The sequence below is a fragment of the Rhinoderma darwinii genome, chromosome 3 (genome assembly GCF_050947455.1).
Source record: "Rhinoderma darwinii isolate aRhiDar2 chromosome 3, aRhiDar2.hap1, whole genome shotgun sequence".
NCBI classification, from domain to species: domain Eukaryota; kingdom Metazoa; phylum Chordata; class Amphibia; order Anura; family Rhinodermatidae; genus Rhinoderma; species Rhinoderma darwinii.
This window is the reverse complement of record NC_134689.1, coordinates 97,770,453-97,787,252: the sequence shown is the minus strand read 5'-3', so window position 1 is coordinate 97,787,252 and position 16,800 is coordinate 97,770,453. Positions and strand designations below refer to the sequence as shown.

The window sequence follows — 16,800 nt, the reverse complement described above, 5'->3', positions numbered from 1 at the left end:
GATTCCTCCTATACTTATGTAACTACAAGAACACTGGCATCAATGGCTGGTACTATGTATGCCACACCTTGGTTTGTATTAAATCCCCAAAATGTCTTAGATAACCATTTACACATAGTATTTATATAGTTGTAGCTTCATTTGGTTCAAAGCAAAAGGTTATAATTATGGAAACGAGGTTATTGTTAATAAGTACATCTAATTACAGACAAGCCGCATCTAGCAGAGAAACCACATGATGTGAGCAAGACGTCAGTGGGAGGAAGAATTATGATGTGGAAGGAACAGATGGTCACCAGGAGACTTGTAAGATCAGCAGTGGCCATAGCCTTGACGTGCTAGCACGGCTTTATAACATACCAAAGTAAATAACCTTTACACATTCCACTGCTCTATTCACATCAGGTTTCTCATCTACGTATACCAAACATATACATAGGGGCCCATTTTCCCAACAGATGCCAAGAGGATGACCTTTTGGCATCCGCTGGGCATACTCCGTGGCGCTTTCCTATACAGAGGCATCCCGTAAATAAAAAAACACTGCGCAGTATATATATATATATATATATATATATATATATATATATATTTTTTTTTTAATGGGTGCCTATGGCCAATGTTTAATGCTGTATGCCGATACATTGGCATAGGTCAGAGGCTTCCATCGGGAAATCCCACAAACCTATAGCTCTGATGGAATCCTCAAATATTATGTGAACAGAACCTTAAAGAGGATCGGTCACATTAGTGCTGCCCTGTCTGAGAGCGGTCGGTCAGTAACATGCCGTAGTTTGGGGGAGAATTAACACTTTTTGCATCAATACAGGGCGAGAGTACAATGATACTCATATTCAGGCTCCTCACACCCTCCAAACATGACTGACGCATCTCCCTCTATGTAATGTAAGAGAGAGAAATGTGTCAGTTTACATAAGTTATTAGTAAGTAATGCATTGTATTTACAAGGTTTATCATGTACAGATTCTATAGCGTCACCCGTTTTCTTTTCACCTGCTTTCAAAATTCTCCCATGGAAATAGTCCACACTCTACAGTCGGACATGTGACCTTAGAAACTCATTTCTGTATAACAGTCATTTCGGTTCTCACAATGGACTGCGGTCTGTAACAGGACGCCTGCAGAATTTGGAATTATGCTTTAGATGTGCATAGAAAAGAACCTTTAAAAATCAGTAAGTGATCGGTAAAGCGGATTTGTAAGATACTCTACATATATTTATACATGTGCATAAAATGTTGTGTGTAGTATCCAGCTTATCTGGCAATTCAAAATGTGTTGTTAAAAAAAAACAAAAAACTAGACCGTGGACAGATGCAACAACTGCTGAACTACCATGGTATTTTTAGAATTGCTTCAAAGACCCCGGTCTGACGGATCTTAAGGTAGATTCGCAAGCGGCCGATTTTGTCACAGAACTTTGACTGAAAATCAGTTCCATTCATCTGAACGGAATTCGTAGAAATCCATTTGCTTTCCGCTGAAACAACCCCATTTATTCATGAATTGTACGGATTTTCAGTCACAGAAATTTCTAAAACAAAATCTGCTCCATGTGAATTTACACTTAGGTAAAAGAGTGCCATTCAACGAGACAGTTCGTTGATCAGTGCTCATTTGCTCCTGTCACAAGGAGATATCTTTGGGAACGAGCGCTTATTACTACGATCGCTCGTCCTTATACATTTCTATTATGTTGGCAGAAGGTCTCCCTGTTTACACAGAAGATATGCTGCGGACAATGATAATATTTATTGCAGAAAAAAACTATACAAATCAGCCGATGAACGAGTGTTTACTTGTTTATCAGCTGTTTGTTGACTTGTTTACACGGGGTAACGTTCAGATCGAGAATTCACACGAAGGCTCGTTTGCCCGATAATTGGCCCGATAAGGGCCTTAACTGTGGTCTCCCCAAATGTTCTCTCAGTAACCTTAACTACTTTACACCCACTAACTTGCCCCATATATTCATATTTTCTTTATATTATTACACTTTAAAAAGGACTGCAATTTTTTTTCAAACAACCGGACACAGTTATAAAAAAAAAAAAACCAGCACAAAAGAAAGGAGTCATTGCCCATTCCAACCAATCCGGCTACACAGTTACCACGTAACATACACTATAGAAGATAAAGTCTGATTCGTTGCTGGGGCTAACCCCATGGTTACAATCGGCTTTGAATAACAAGCCGAATTATATTGCAGTTTAATCATCTGGTCTTGTGTGAATATTGCCAAGACTCTTGTTATGGACAAGGAATTTCTATATAGAATCCTATGAATGCATTCCTTGTCAGGAGGGTCTGTGGCCTCTCTGCGACCAAATTATATAATATACAATATGGAGCAAAGTATGAGAACATCCTTTCATTTGTAAAGTCCAAGCGAAGGTTTTCGGTCAAATTAAATTGTAGTAAAAAAATTACTTTGGACAGGCAAAACCATAAAGACGAAGCCATTCAAAATTAAAATAAACATTAGCAATACGAACCCCATTCGTCTTCGTTCAAATCTCCGTCAGGACTCAGTTCATGGGTACAGTCATGGGTACAGTCAGGGGAACCCATGAACGGAATCCAAACAAGCAAACCGAATCCATAGGTTTCCGTTTTCATCACCTTTGATTTCAATGCTGATGGATCCGGTGCAAAAGGTTTTCGTTTATCACCGTTGTGCAAGGGTTCCGTCGTATTGATGGAATGAATAGCGCAGCAGACTACGGTATTGATTCTGTCAAAACGGCGCAGATGTGAATGAAGCCTTAATAATTCACTGTGCACACAGATAAAATATTAAATTAAAGTGCCTGTCGCTAATTAAAAGGGAATAACTTACGTAAACTGAGCTGTTCTAGCTACACGGTTTTCTACTTTGGAATGTAATGCCCAGGTATAAAATAGGTCAAGCATCTAAAGCATTTATCCTCATCTGAAGCTGCATACCAGTGTAATAACATAAGAATTTGAAAAGTGCTTCATAACTACCATGATAAGATACACTGAATCTTTGTTTTTCTTTCAGGAACGAAGTAGCTAGTAAAACATTCCTAAGAGATAGATTCAGAGAGTTCTTATAGCCTAGCTCAAAAGAACAAAAATTGCTTTTCCATGTAAGCGACAATCCTAGTACCAACAGAGGTCTTGTGGAGTCCATGCCTTGACAGTTAGAGCAATTTTGGTGAAAAGACGGAGACCTACACAATATCAGGCAAGTAGCTTCAAAGCTATGGTTAATCGGTGCATATGTTACCGGCAATGTGTGAAACTAAGACACTGTACAGAATGCCTAGATATTCTGTCGAAAAGCCTACAACTTCTAGACAATTTATAAAAAAAACTAGTCTGTACACATTTCCTACGTATTCTGTAGATGACAGAGTTTGCTTTAGGAAACGTGTGAAAATTAGAATATACAACGTTCAGCCATAACATTAAAAGTAACGCCGGGGACAGGTCCAGAGACTCCCGTCAGTCACCGCCACCGGGTCTCATATCTTGGACTGGAGGAGGGTCTGGCCGCCGGAATCTGACTGTGTCCCTGCTCGCAGCCGCACTGTTCCTAGTGCGCGGGCGCTTTGGCTGCTTCTTAAAGCGCAAGCTAAATTCAAAAGTGTCTCACCAATCTCTGTTGCCCACCAGGACTATTTAAGCCACCTTCACTAACCAGCAGGTGCCTGAGCAATATTGGAACAACCAAGTGTTATCCACCGAAGGTTCCCGATCCGGTCTGCTATTGCTTCCAGTTATCAGACTGTATCCAGCTGACCATTACCAGCCTGTATCCTGTCTGCTATTGCTATCGGCATGTATCCGGTCTCCTATTGCTACTAGTTATCAGTCTTTATCCAGTTGTCCGTTGCCAGCCTGTATCCCGTCTGCTATTGCTATCAGTAATCAGCCTGCATCCAATCCGCTATTGCTATCTGTGGTCAGCCTGCATCCGGCTATCAATCACCAGCCTGTATCCAATCCACTATTGCCATCTGTGATCAGCCTGCATCTGGCTATCAATTACCAGCCTGTATCCAATCCATTATTGCTAACTCTGGTCAGCCTGCATCCGGTTATCAATTGCCGGTCTGTATCCAGTCCACTGTTAACATCTGTAGTCAGCCTGTACCAGTCTGTATCCAGTCCACAGTTGCTACCGGATAGCCGCCTGGGTCCAGCCGCCCCCTACCAGCCTGGGTCCAGCCGCCAGTTACCCCCCTGTGACCAGCCGCCCGTTACTCCACTGTGACCAGCCGCCCGTTACTCCACTGTGACCAGCCGCCCGTTACCCCCCTGTGACCAGTGATCCTCTATAAGCTTTCATCCATCAGGGTACCATCTGCCTGTGTAAAGGATCTGCCAGGCACAGCTTCGGGGTTAACTCCCTTAATTAATCAGTCAGCACCTGAATCTACATCCCTGAGACTGACTCCAGCTTCCGCCACTCAGGCTGGCAGGCTTAGGAGTGGGAGAGCCTATCGCAGCCTGGCCAGACTCAGCTAGCTCCCGCCCTCTGTCTATTTATACCTGCATTTCCTGTTCCTCCTTGCTTGTTATTCTTTTTCGTGTGTATTCCTGGCCCAGCTACAGCTCCTTCTATTTTGTTCCTGCTCCATACTGACCCTGGCTTACTGACTACTCTTCTGCTCTTCGTTTGGTACCTCGCACACTCCTGGCTTGACTCGGCTCGTTCACCACTCTGGTTGCTCACGGTGTTGCCGTGGGCAACTGCCCCTTTCCCTTGCTTGTATTCCCTTGTATGTTTGTCGTGTTTGTCGTGCACTTACTGAGTGCAGGGACCGCCGCCCAGTTGTACCCCGTCGCCTAGGGCGGGTCGTTGCAAGTAGGCAGGGACAGAGTGGCGGGTAGATTAGGGCTCACTTGTCCGTTTCCCTACCCCCCGGTCATTACAGCCTGTGCCTGTCTTGTGTCTGTTTTGCCAGCAGCTACTCCGCCAGGACCACCACAAGAAGTAGAGACCTGGTAGCCTCCCCGCAGTGAAGGCCAGATCACTGAATAGGGATAAAAGGGTGAAGACTGGGGGGGGGGGGGTTACTTAGGCAACACCCTAAGAGGTGGCCCTAAGCCAAGCAGGTGGAGTAGCCCAGTATACCACAAACCTGCTGGTCAAAACAAAAACTACCTGCCTAATATTATGTGGGACCCCCTTGTGCCACCCAAACAGATCTGGCCCGTTGAGGCATCGACTCTATAAGACCTCTGGAAGTGCCCTGTGGTATCTGCCACCAAGAGGTTGGTGGTAGATCCTTTAAGTTACAAGGTGGGGATCAGACTTTTTTTACAGCACATCCTACAGATGCTCAATCGGATTAAGATCTGTGGAATTTGGAGGCAGAGTCAACAGCTTGAACTCTGTAATGTTCCTCAAACCATTCCTGAACAATTTTTGCAGTGTGGCAGGATACATTATTATGCTAAAAGAGGCCATGGCCAGTAGCGAATACTATTAACGTGAAGGGGTGTAATTTGGTCTGCAACAATGTTTAGGTATGTCGTTTCCCAGCAGAACATTGCCCAGGGCATCACACTGCCTCCGCCGACTTGCCTTCTCTATATAGTGCATCCTGGTGCCATCTCTTCCCCAGGTTTGCAACGCACACACACCTGACTGCCCACATGATGTACAAGAAAACGTCGTTCACCAGACCAAGCAACCCTCTTCCATTGCTCCATGGTACAGTTCTGATTCTCGTACCAATTGTGGTCGCTTTTGGTACTTGGACAGTGCTCAGCATGGGCACTCTGACTGGTCTTCGTCTACGCAATCCCAAATGCAGAAAGCTGTGATGCACTGTGTGTTCTGACAGATTTCTATCGTAGCCAGCATTAGCTTTTCATCAATTTATGCCATCAATTCCTTCTATAGGAACCTAGAGGAAAAGCGAGAAAATACCACGGCGCCACATGGTGCAGATTACAAGCGAAAATGAGGAAACAAACAATGGTGAAACTGCTGCTCACCTTTAGGAGTTGTGCAAGTAGTAGGAACAACTCTACTGTAAGCAGGTAGTAATGTAAACGGGTGCTGTAGCTGCAGCTAGGTCCAAACCGGTGGTCCACAGACAACCGCACAAAGACATTTAAGGAGAAAAATTGAGGACCAACGTACAGCGCTGCTAACAAGTCTTGGCCTGATGAAGACGCTAGTCCAGCGTCAAAAAGCGTAGCCTATCTAATTGCCTATTTATTATTTTTAAACCCAATAGATCCCATTTATCTCCTTTCTGTCTAGACTCCAATTTGAGGTTAGCAGCACTGTACGTTGGTCCTCAATTTTTCTCCTTAAATGTCTTCCATAGGATCGGACCAGGATTGCTAACCTTTTCTCACCCAACGCATCAATGAGTCTTGGGCGCCTATGAACAGGTTGTTGGTTTACTGGTTGTCCTTCTTTGGACCACTTTTGATAGGTACCTACCACTGCATACTGGGAGAACTTCATGTGAACATGTTATCTGTACACCTGTTCTCATTCATAGGACACGAATTGTATGCATTACAGTTTTTCAGTATATATGGAGATCGCTGGGGCTGATCTGCTTGCATTGCATAGAAAGAGGTCCGGGTGTTCAGTTTTTGATCACTATAAACTTCACATGTAAAGTGAACAGAAAAGCAAAATGAAAGTAGATTTGTACAAGAGTGAGAATGTTACAATAGCCAAACTAGAATCCCCATGTAACACCCAGGAAGTGACAAGGCCTCCGAGTATGAGCTGGTTCTGTGGTGTTAGTAGGGCAAGGTGATTAGCATATCTTTCATATTACTACATACGCTTAGGAGAATTGACAGCTCACACAACAGAAATGTAACATTGTGTGTATTAGTATCTATGCATTAGTATGGTCGCTTGGTAACAATAGTGACTGGGATGCCCTGGGGATTATAAGTAATCAGATACTCAAGATATCTAAAAGATAGTTTCAGCGTGTAACTACTGTGAATCAGTGAATGTAGAAAGGGAGAAACAGTGAATAGGAATCCAGTGAGTAGGGAAGGATTACCATTCTGAGGTTGTAGACTCAGATTCACAGGAGAAAACGCACGCACGCACGCACGCACGCCACGCACCGCTACATGAAACTTTTGGTCTGACAGTCACCTTTATCACCATGATCGTAGGGTGACAGATGATCTGAAAGAAAACTATTATAGGGAATATGTTGGTTTTATTTTGCCAATGTGTGAATATTGTTTTGCTGTACACATTGATTCAATCATAACTAAAGTGTGTGCGTGTCTAACTCAGATCAATTCTTCAGCTATTAAAATGATCACAATTCTTTACATCAGTTTTTTTTTTTTTCTCAAGTTGTCCAGTGCCTATTAGGCAATATTCATACTGCGGTCAGTGTGTACGTTCGGCATTTGTGGATAGAATTGGTAAATTCGCATACACTGAACGCCCCCATCCATGGGCCCGACAGACGTCAAGAGCGTTATTTTTGGCATCCACTGGGCAGGTACGAGTCAGTATTTTACTATTTCGGAAAGAGTAGCTTTTTTTTCTCTTACCTATTCATTTGGCCACTGGAAAAAGACTTATACCGCACATTATACCTTTTGTTTCCTTTTAACATTGAAACCTATGGATGACCAATGCCATTGTCTGGCTTATTTTTGGACTTTACATTTGGAGCATACCTTGGTCATATTTTCCCAGGTTTCGCACTGAAGGTGAAGCATAATTGTGATGTGAACAGAGTCTTACATGTCACAGCAGTATCAGGCCGGGTTCCCACGTAGCGTAAACGCTGCAGAATTTCCGCAACGGAATTCTGTGCGGAAATTCTGCAGCATTTGCAGTAGCAGCAAAGTGAATGAGATTTAGAAAATCTCACGTCCACGCTGCAGAAAAAAAACCGCAGAAAAAAAACCGCAGAAAAGTCGTGCGGAAAGTGTTCTGCGGTGCGTTTTTCAATTCAGAAAATCTGCAGCAGATCCTGTGTGGGAACATACTCTCAGTTTTCTAAGTCATTATAACATACATCATAGAAATAATAAATTGTATCACACATATGGTTTGGCACTTTTGTGTAACAATCAACCTTCTTGTTGGGTAGCAACAGGGTTTTAAAACATGAAGTGGCTCTGTCAGGGTTGCGCGGCTACCTTACCTGAGGGAAGCGTGTGGAGGGCGGTTGATATGCTGATCTTTACAATGATATTAAGCCATAGACTAAAATGTAATACACTGCAGAAAAAGTACAAATGATCTAGAAGTACTGTCTGACTGTCACGCAATATCACATCAGGAAAAAACGTAACGGGACATGTTGGCTTTCCTTAAAATAAGCAGAGCGACTGGTATCTGACAGCTACATATCTCTCCCCCCATAGAAAAATCATGCCCGTTCATACAACCAAATAAGTCATGTTCATGAAAAAGTTGTGGTAGATGATCATCCAGCTGACAAACTATCTTATATCTATGGCCAGCTTAATGCATACAGAGAGAGCAGAGAAACACAGTACAGCCATACTGTTGTAGGATTCGAACTCCAACGCACCAGTGCTACAAGACAACAGTCATTGCCACCATCTATCACTCACCAATACTAGAATACAAAAAAGGAGGAAAATGTGGATTGTAGTGTTTTAGATGTAGCGAGGAGGGGGGACATCACTGGACAAGTGCACAGAAGGGAGATCACCACCTAGGGAATGCTTCTGTAGGATGATACAGGATAGGAAGCAAAGCATTGTCCAGGAAACATAACCAGGGCTCAGAGAATGTCTGTGGGAAGCAGAGGAGTAACCAGTAAAACAATTACCTTATATTAGGAAATGCCTTCAGGAATATGGAATCTGCTCAGAAACTAGCACATTTAGCGGAAATTAATTTAAAAAGAAATTCCATTTCTCTCACCCATACCTGTGTGGATTCCCCAGTTATCATTTGTCCTCCAACTCTGTAGAAAGCGTTAAATTTACGTGTTCCATGGAGCAGTCCATAATGGAAGGTAGGGATTCTAATGTCATGGACTGAAGATTGGGGCACACATAATGAAATACAAGGGAGTTTGTAAGGATATCTCAATAACGCAAGGCCTATACGAGAAGTCAAAGGTCCCTACAGAACCAAAAATGACATATACAGTGGTTGATGTTGGTGCATTAATGGGTTATCTTCATGTGATACCTCTTGACCATCCAAACTGGGTTTGTTTACATGGCAGCCGTGATATGGGACTTAGGATACAGACCTTCCATATCTCTTAGGATCGTGCTGTTGGACATTATTTATTTGGTGGTGAAGTTTTTCACCATTGATGGTTTTTACACGTGAATGGACAAGGCTTGCTTGTGATTTACCCCACATTGTTGCGATGTAGGTTTAGATTGTATCCATAGTGATAATACGTGACATGTAACAACGAAAAACAACAAAACATCAGATTTAATTAAATTGGGATAAATGTTTGCACATCCTTACACCTAAAGTACTAAATCATAATAAGACATCATTTAAAAGTATAACTAAACTTTGATAAAAAAATTTACGTCATAGCGACAGGTCATAAGTTTTGATTAGTGGGGGGTGAGAGCGCTCAGACCCCTACCGATCGCTAAAACAAAGTGGCAGAAGTGCGCGGGTGAGCGCTGAGCCGCTTCGTTTCTGATCGGCTTTCCGAGAATAGCTAATCGGAGACAAAGCAACACAACACTCACCCGAGCGCTTCTGCTGCTTCGTTTTAGCGATCGGTAGGGACCATTATCTCCTCTTACTGGGGGGCATGACACTACCCCAAGAATCTGCCCATACTAGTTCAGGTCAAATCCCACGTTCTGTGGGTCACCCCCTATTGACCTGCAGTGTAAATACATATACAGTACACTCCTGTAAAGACGCGCAGAACATTATGGGAATGGAAACCGCTAGCACTGTGGCAATTTTATTTATAAAAAAAAAAAAAAAAAGCAAAAAGACACCTTATCTACCCCCAGAGTTTGAGATCCACTCTATGATGTCTATAAGCCCCGATAAAAGCATATGGACAAGGGTATTACTAAAAGACTAGATATGAACATTTGATCTTCACATATCTGCTCAAATTGGGCACAGTTTTATTTAATTACTGTATGGATAGACTAAATGAGTGTTTGGTTAGCAAAACAACCTCGGAGATAAATACTCACATTTCATTGGCAATAAATCCAGTCAACTCTGACAAGAACAGAAAGGTGATGAAGAAACAGCAGCAAACAGAAACTGCGAGAAAGAAAACAACATGACTATTACTAGAAGAAACAAAGCATATCGACTGTACAGTCCCGATCATGTGAACAAGCAAGATGGTGGATTCCATATAAAAATCAAATATTGATAATAGCATATGTGACTGACTTACCAACGTCAAAAATGAGGCAATATTTGCCTGATGTCAGGGAACGCGTAGATGCGTTTTAATGAAAACATCATGTTATTGTTCCAGCACTGAAAGAAAAGTTCTAGGGACACAGGGATCTCTACTCCCTATGGTAATGCAATTTTATATAGGGCAACAAAACACCTGTAACAAACAACATCCATATCACTCATTTATAAACCTGCAACATATCGTCTTCCTCTTGTCATTTGGGATGTGGACACTGATGAGGCTGGAGATTAAGGTCTATGTTATGTCTATCACAATGCTTGGTGCCACAACACATTGGTGAAAGCACGGTCATAGATGTGTGGTAAGCAACGGGTATGTGTTAGAGCAACAATAACATGAAAAAGGAATAAGCTACGGAGGGGGAAAAAAAAACCGCTAAAGACATTTTGCCTCTAGTTTTAAATTAAAGGAATTCTATAGAATAGTGTAAATAAGTGACAGAACATATACAGTGCTTCATGTAAGCTACGGCTACCTTTCTAAGCATATGAAGACTGCAAAAAGTAACACTATTAAAATCAAATGCAAATTTATCACGTGTCATGTCCCAGTACACGTTTTTTTTTTTTCCCCCTGTAGGCAATAATAATGGATTTTCAATCCAGTCACTTGCATGTCCCATTTTTGTTAGCAATGCAATCAGAGTGCCCTCCCATAAACAGTACTATTGGAGTGTGCCCCCCCCCCATTAACCGCACCATCGGAGTGTCGCTAGTGGCCAAACTGCAACTTGCTGGGAATCAGTTCAACTGATCGCGATAGTCATGTTGCTGACCCGGGGATTAGATAAAATTGCCTGAATCATCGACACCATGAAAAGAAAGTGGAATTGCATTTGTACAATAAATGGGTCCAGCAGTGCTGGGCAAATAATACATACACCCAAGCTCGTGTCGCACCAGCAACATGCAGCATCACAATGACAATGCCATGCAAGAGACAAAGTTCTTTAACATGGTGATGTAGTAAGACTTCCGGCCCGCACAAAATCCCAGCAAAGCCGATTAAATAACGTCATGGCCCACGTACTAGGCATTAGTGTTCGCAGCTGATGAAGTCCTTGGTTCTACTGAATGACAGCATTGATGTAGATTGAAATAATTCAATCCAATCTGTATGTATCAGCTTTCTATGTGGCGACTGTAAAAACACGGCATGCAAGAAAGCACATTAACCTCACACGCTGGTCAGATGGGGAAGGTAGCAAATGGATTCTTGCAGATTTCTAGGGATCGAAAAATTATTCCTTTTATGATAGATGTTCACATCGCGTCTAACCAATAATTATAATGCCTTGGGAATTGTGCAACCACTGCACCAATTTCAGCTTGGCATACATACCACAATATGACAACAGGGAGAAGAATTGGGCCATGACAGGGGAACGGTGTGACGTTGGGTAAACGTCTCACTGTGATCTCTTCCTGAATATGAACACATTCAATAAAAAGTTATAATGGGCACCCATGCCCATTTCATTATTGTTGCAGACAGAACTTCATTCTTCGATTCCGGTGAAGTTAGTTAAACTGTGATTCTTGTGAATCATTAAACAGTTAATGTAACAGACTATGCCCAGTGGCTATGGATAAGCAGGACCTGAAAGATTAGTGTGTGGAGCACAAAAGAGCATTGTTACAGTACCAGTATTTTGCAAATCTGCATTGATGTCAGAGGAAATAAATACCAGTAAGAAACGTCTTAGCCAGCATGTGACTAGGATGTGAATTCAATTTTATACTGAAATTATAAAGCTAATTTACAAATCTCTTTATTGCCGCTCCATCCACAATTGCTCTTTAGACAACATTCCAATAACATTAAAATTGAATTTTACATGACCATGATAGGATCTACTACATTAAAATATATATGAATAAACAATTGTATACAAAAAAAAAATTATGCCATAAGGTTATTGGTAAATTAATCTTACAGTTTTCATTTACAAATCCAAGGAAGAAGCAGATGTCACATGAGAGCAGCGCTGTCATCAGGAAACAGAACAACTGTCAGATGACAGCTGCTCTATTCAAGTGTCTGGTCACAAGTGGAGAAAGGAGAGTAACGCTGGAGCAAGCAGACCAGCATATTACCATTAGCCACCAGGGACTGGGGTACCAATATATAAACAATAATCCGGGAGCATTTATAGCAATCATTTATTAGGAAAGGAGTGACCACTACAGGTTAAATATCCCCTTTACTCCCCCGCTGTATTTCGGTTTAATATTGAGACAAATATACATACTTTCTGTAAAGGTTGGCTTTATTGCTAGTCTTAACTTAAAGGCTATGTAAACCTGTGAAAACTTTTTTTTTCTCCCTAAAACAACGTATAATAGTGTTTAATGCAACTTTGTAATTGTTTATTAAAAACTGAAACCCGAATCAGTCAGGTCAGCGGGTCCACGCAGGATCCACCTATTACCCACTACATCTAAGATTTGAACTCAGAGGTGATCGTGAATAACTGGATCCTGTGTCATCGAAGCGCGAAATACACAGGACCCACGGTCATCAAAGCGGTCCTGACAGATTGGAGTTTTAGAGCAAGATACACCTTATAATGTCTCCAGGTTACATATAAGCTATATCTCAAAAAGTTAAAAAAAATGCTTTATAAAAACCAATTGCAAAGTTGCAATAAACACTATAATGTTTTAATTAAAAAAAAAACAAAAACAAAAAAAACAGTCTTCACAGGTTTACATAGCCTTTAAGATAGTTACGATCATTAAAATCATTAAATAATTCAAAATGAACAAAAAGGTAGAGCTTTACTTACTGATAGCGCCAGTGTAGGTTGGTTGTGTTAGGTCTTTGGGCACCTTGCGGTAGATGTCAAACCTAAAATGAACCAAAAATAAATAAATGATGAAAAAAAATTAGGATATTAAGGATTCTATAATTTCAATAAAAGTATTGCCTATGGAAATGATTTAGCCACTTAAACTTTTTCTTAATTTTGATATATTTAGGCTTTGTTCACACTAAACAGGCAACCTCTTTTAGAGGGGGCTCCCAAGCGATATGATCCGTTCCCATTACACCCTAACAGGGCATTTGGATAGCGGTTGCCTAAGCTAGTCAACCACTGCTTTAATACACAAAGTTCCTAGTGTTTTTAATAATGTAGATCACTTCATACAGGTAGGTTTTCGCTTTTTTTTCCCCACTGAATCCACTTTAGCATTACATTACTAGCACACTAAACAACTGCTCATTTAAATCGCCTACATTTTCAGACTCGCAGAGACCAGTGTATGCATTACAAATAAACAATAGTGAAGCAGGCAAAGTTGGGCTGAAGTTTTCAGATACGACTTAATGATGTGAGCACATTTCTGTCCATGACCTTGGGCTTCGTATGCACATCTGAACGTGCACTGGTCACTAAGAAGCCTCATTATTTGTGCAGATCCCCATGAATGGCCCATGCTCACGTACAAACGCGGTCACGGGATTATATCACCTGACATCATATATTATACGGGCATAGACTTCCTTCAGCGTTTGCCTCCACTACTATTTACTTGCACGACACATATATGGCATCTCCCAATGAATTAAAGCAGCAACAATACAAGATACAGCTTTCTTTTTCCATTTCCCTTTCCAAAACTAACACGCCATCCAACTCCCTCCACGTCAAATGTATTCAACTGCCCAGTTAAATGACTGCATGGGCTCCGATCCAAAGGATCTGACGGCTTACTGCTTTGGCACAGACCTGCAGGGACTTTAATAAAAGCTTTTGACATGCCATTGCTAAGGCAGTTTATCCCAAGGTTAAGCCCATGTGTTTCACAAATGAAGAACAGCATACAATTGGAGCTTGTTAAAGGAGTCTAGGGTGTGCAATGAGGTTAAACCTCTTGAAATAATCCATTATTGAATAAACACTCTTAGAAAGGTGGTTTTAGGGCTTTAACAAAAAAAATCCATTACCTGCAGTCTGCATATTCTATTGCATTAAACACTAAACCTAGGAAAGACTACCATGAATCAGGTTATTGTATTTGTAACAGGAAAGGTCGACACAGTAACTTTCCATTTAGGATTTCCACCACGCAACGAATCAAAGAGCTTGTTGATCACCCTTCTTGTCCAATGGTACACTTTATTTGGCACATATGTATTGAGTTGTGACGTTTTCTAAAATTTGAACTTGGACAATACCGTATTAACCATTTTAGGAGTGCAGCACCCTAATGTAGGTTGGCAGAATGGGACTTGTACTTTGACATAAATTTACATTTTTCGTGCTTAGAGTTGTACTTAGGAGGCCAGAGGATCATAATCCCCTGGATTAGATGGTCACGGTCACAGCCGTATGCTAGAAAAAGTAACGAAGATCACAATGAATAGAGCGCAAGTAGATATTCTACTAAAATAAAAGATAAAACTTTGCTCTTGCTCCTTTATCCCAAGTCTGTCCTAACTATAAAAGTATACAAATATGCCATCAATAGAGAATTATAGAATAAGTTTGTAGGGAACATTTTATTTGAACACACTAGAACACAGACTGTTGTTGATTTTCGGAGCCTCAATGCATCTAAAACTGAAGCAACTTTGCCACGGACAGCCACTCGCATCTTCAGCCCGTGCTCCCATACAAAGTATGGGAGCACGGCCCGTAAAAAGCAAAAGAACAAAACGTGTTCCATAATTTTCGGAATATTTCAACGGCCCGGACACCTTCCAGCAAATATACGGGAAGGTGTCCGTGGTCAATAGGAGTGAATAGGTCCGTAATTGCAGACGATTTTTATGGTCATGCGCATGGGGCCTAGCAGACAAACATACCGGTGTAGTCTGATCCAGTATACACTTTTTTTTTTTTTTAAACAAATTTTTTATTCCGTTTCTTCAAATTATTCAAAACTATACAACGGATATGGGCACGCAGACCACAAAAAAAAAAAAAAAAACTATTAGAATACAGAAATCCAAGAAGTAACACATTGCATTTCCCGGTTACATAAAATAAGGAAAAAGGAAAGAAAGAAAGAACCCCCTCCCGGGAAAAAGTCATAATCAGCACCTGTAGCAAAACGCATATATCACGTAAGATGTAAATGACCCAGTGTACCCTTCAAAATTTCCAGTAAGTACCATGCAGTGAGCGTCAAGGGAGACACCGCCTGTGTGATTTCTGAATCAGACAAGTGGTTCACGACAAAAGCCTTGCATTTAATTAAAAAATTCTGAGTGTGTTTGGTTTTCCTACATTGTGCTTCTGGTCTATGTGTAAACATTGTTTTAATTGACTCCGTACATTTTTCATATTTGGCACAGTAGGCAACAACCAGTGTTGCGACAGTAACTGCTTAACTACCAAACAGATCAGGTGAAAAAGTGGAGGCAGGAGTCTCCCGTGAGCTCTGCCATCATCCGTCTCCTCCTCCCAATAGTGAAATAGGAAAAGAACGGGGGACATTGGCAAAGACATACGCCACAAAGTATCCCTCATGTCACGTACCAGAGACCAAAGGGGCTGGATTTTGGAACAATGCCACAGACCATGTAATAGATCAGTCTTACCAGTATGGCATTTAGGACAGGCCAGTAATCGATCAGGCATTGCGGGACTCGGTGGCAGGTTAAAACCGAAAATAGCTCTGTGCGTTATGTGAAATTGAGTGTCTCTCCAAACCTCCCTCACCATATGTTTCCGAACTGAACCCCATCCTAACAAAGATTTTATCTCTGAGATCACGATGGGTAGTCCGCCCCCCCCCCCCAGGGGTCTTGGTTCCCAAATAAGGGGCCTCACACTTAGAAACATTCAATTTAGAGCCCAAGAAAAAGACCAAATTTCATAAGGACATCTAACACCTTAGGCAAATCTGAACTCGGGTTAGACATTAATAATATCACATTATCTGCAAAGAGGGCTAACCTTAATGTTTTGCCACCAATTGGAATACCTTGAAAGATCGAGTCTGTGTCCAGAGAACATAAGAGGGACAGCGGGCATCCCGGTCTCGTCCCTTTCAGCAGCGTGAAAGGTGGGGTAACAAAACCAGGCGTACGCACACTGGCACTTGGTTGCATATAAAGAGCCCTGAGGAAATGTCTAAAGGCACCCTGAAAACCCATAGCATCTAACACCTGCCCTAACCACCCACAGCGCAAGTTGTCGAAAGCTTTCTCGGCATCTGAAGTGATCAGGGCAGGCGGCTCGTCTCCTGGGCCATCTTTCACCATGTCCGCCAGGACAACCCTACGGAGATTTGTCACAGCAGAATGTCCCCGCACAAAACCCACTTGTGACGGGCCAATCAATGTGGGCAAGATCAGGGCCAGACGATTTGCCATAAGTTTAGCCAAGATCATAAGACCCTGGTCAATCAGTGAAATCGGTCTATAAGAA

At 41.8% G+C, this 16,800-nt stretch overlaps 1 protein-coding gene across 1 annotated transcript in view; it reads right to left on the bottom strand.

Annotated features, from left to right (window-relative positions):
• The window catches only part of ERGIC1 (endoplasmic reticulum-golgi intermediate compartment 1), a 110,649-nt gene that overhangs the window by 49,747 nt on the left and 44,102 nt on the right, over positions 1-16,800 (bottom strand). Inside the window, exons 2-3 of the mRNA XM_075856505.1 lie at positions 13,207-13,268; positions 10,177-10,249 (exon numbers count right to left, since the gene is read on the bottom strand). Coding sequence (XP_075712620.1) covers positions 10,177-10,249; positions 13,207-13,268 — 135 coding nt within the window. The remainder of the gene's footprint in view (positions 1-10,176; positions 10,250-13,206; positions 13,269-16,800) is intronic.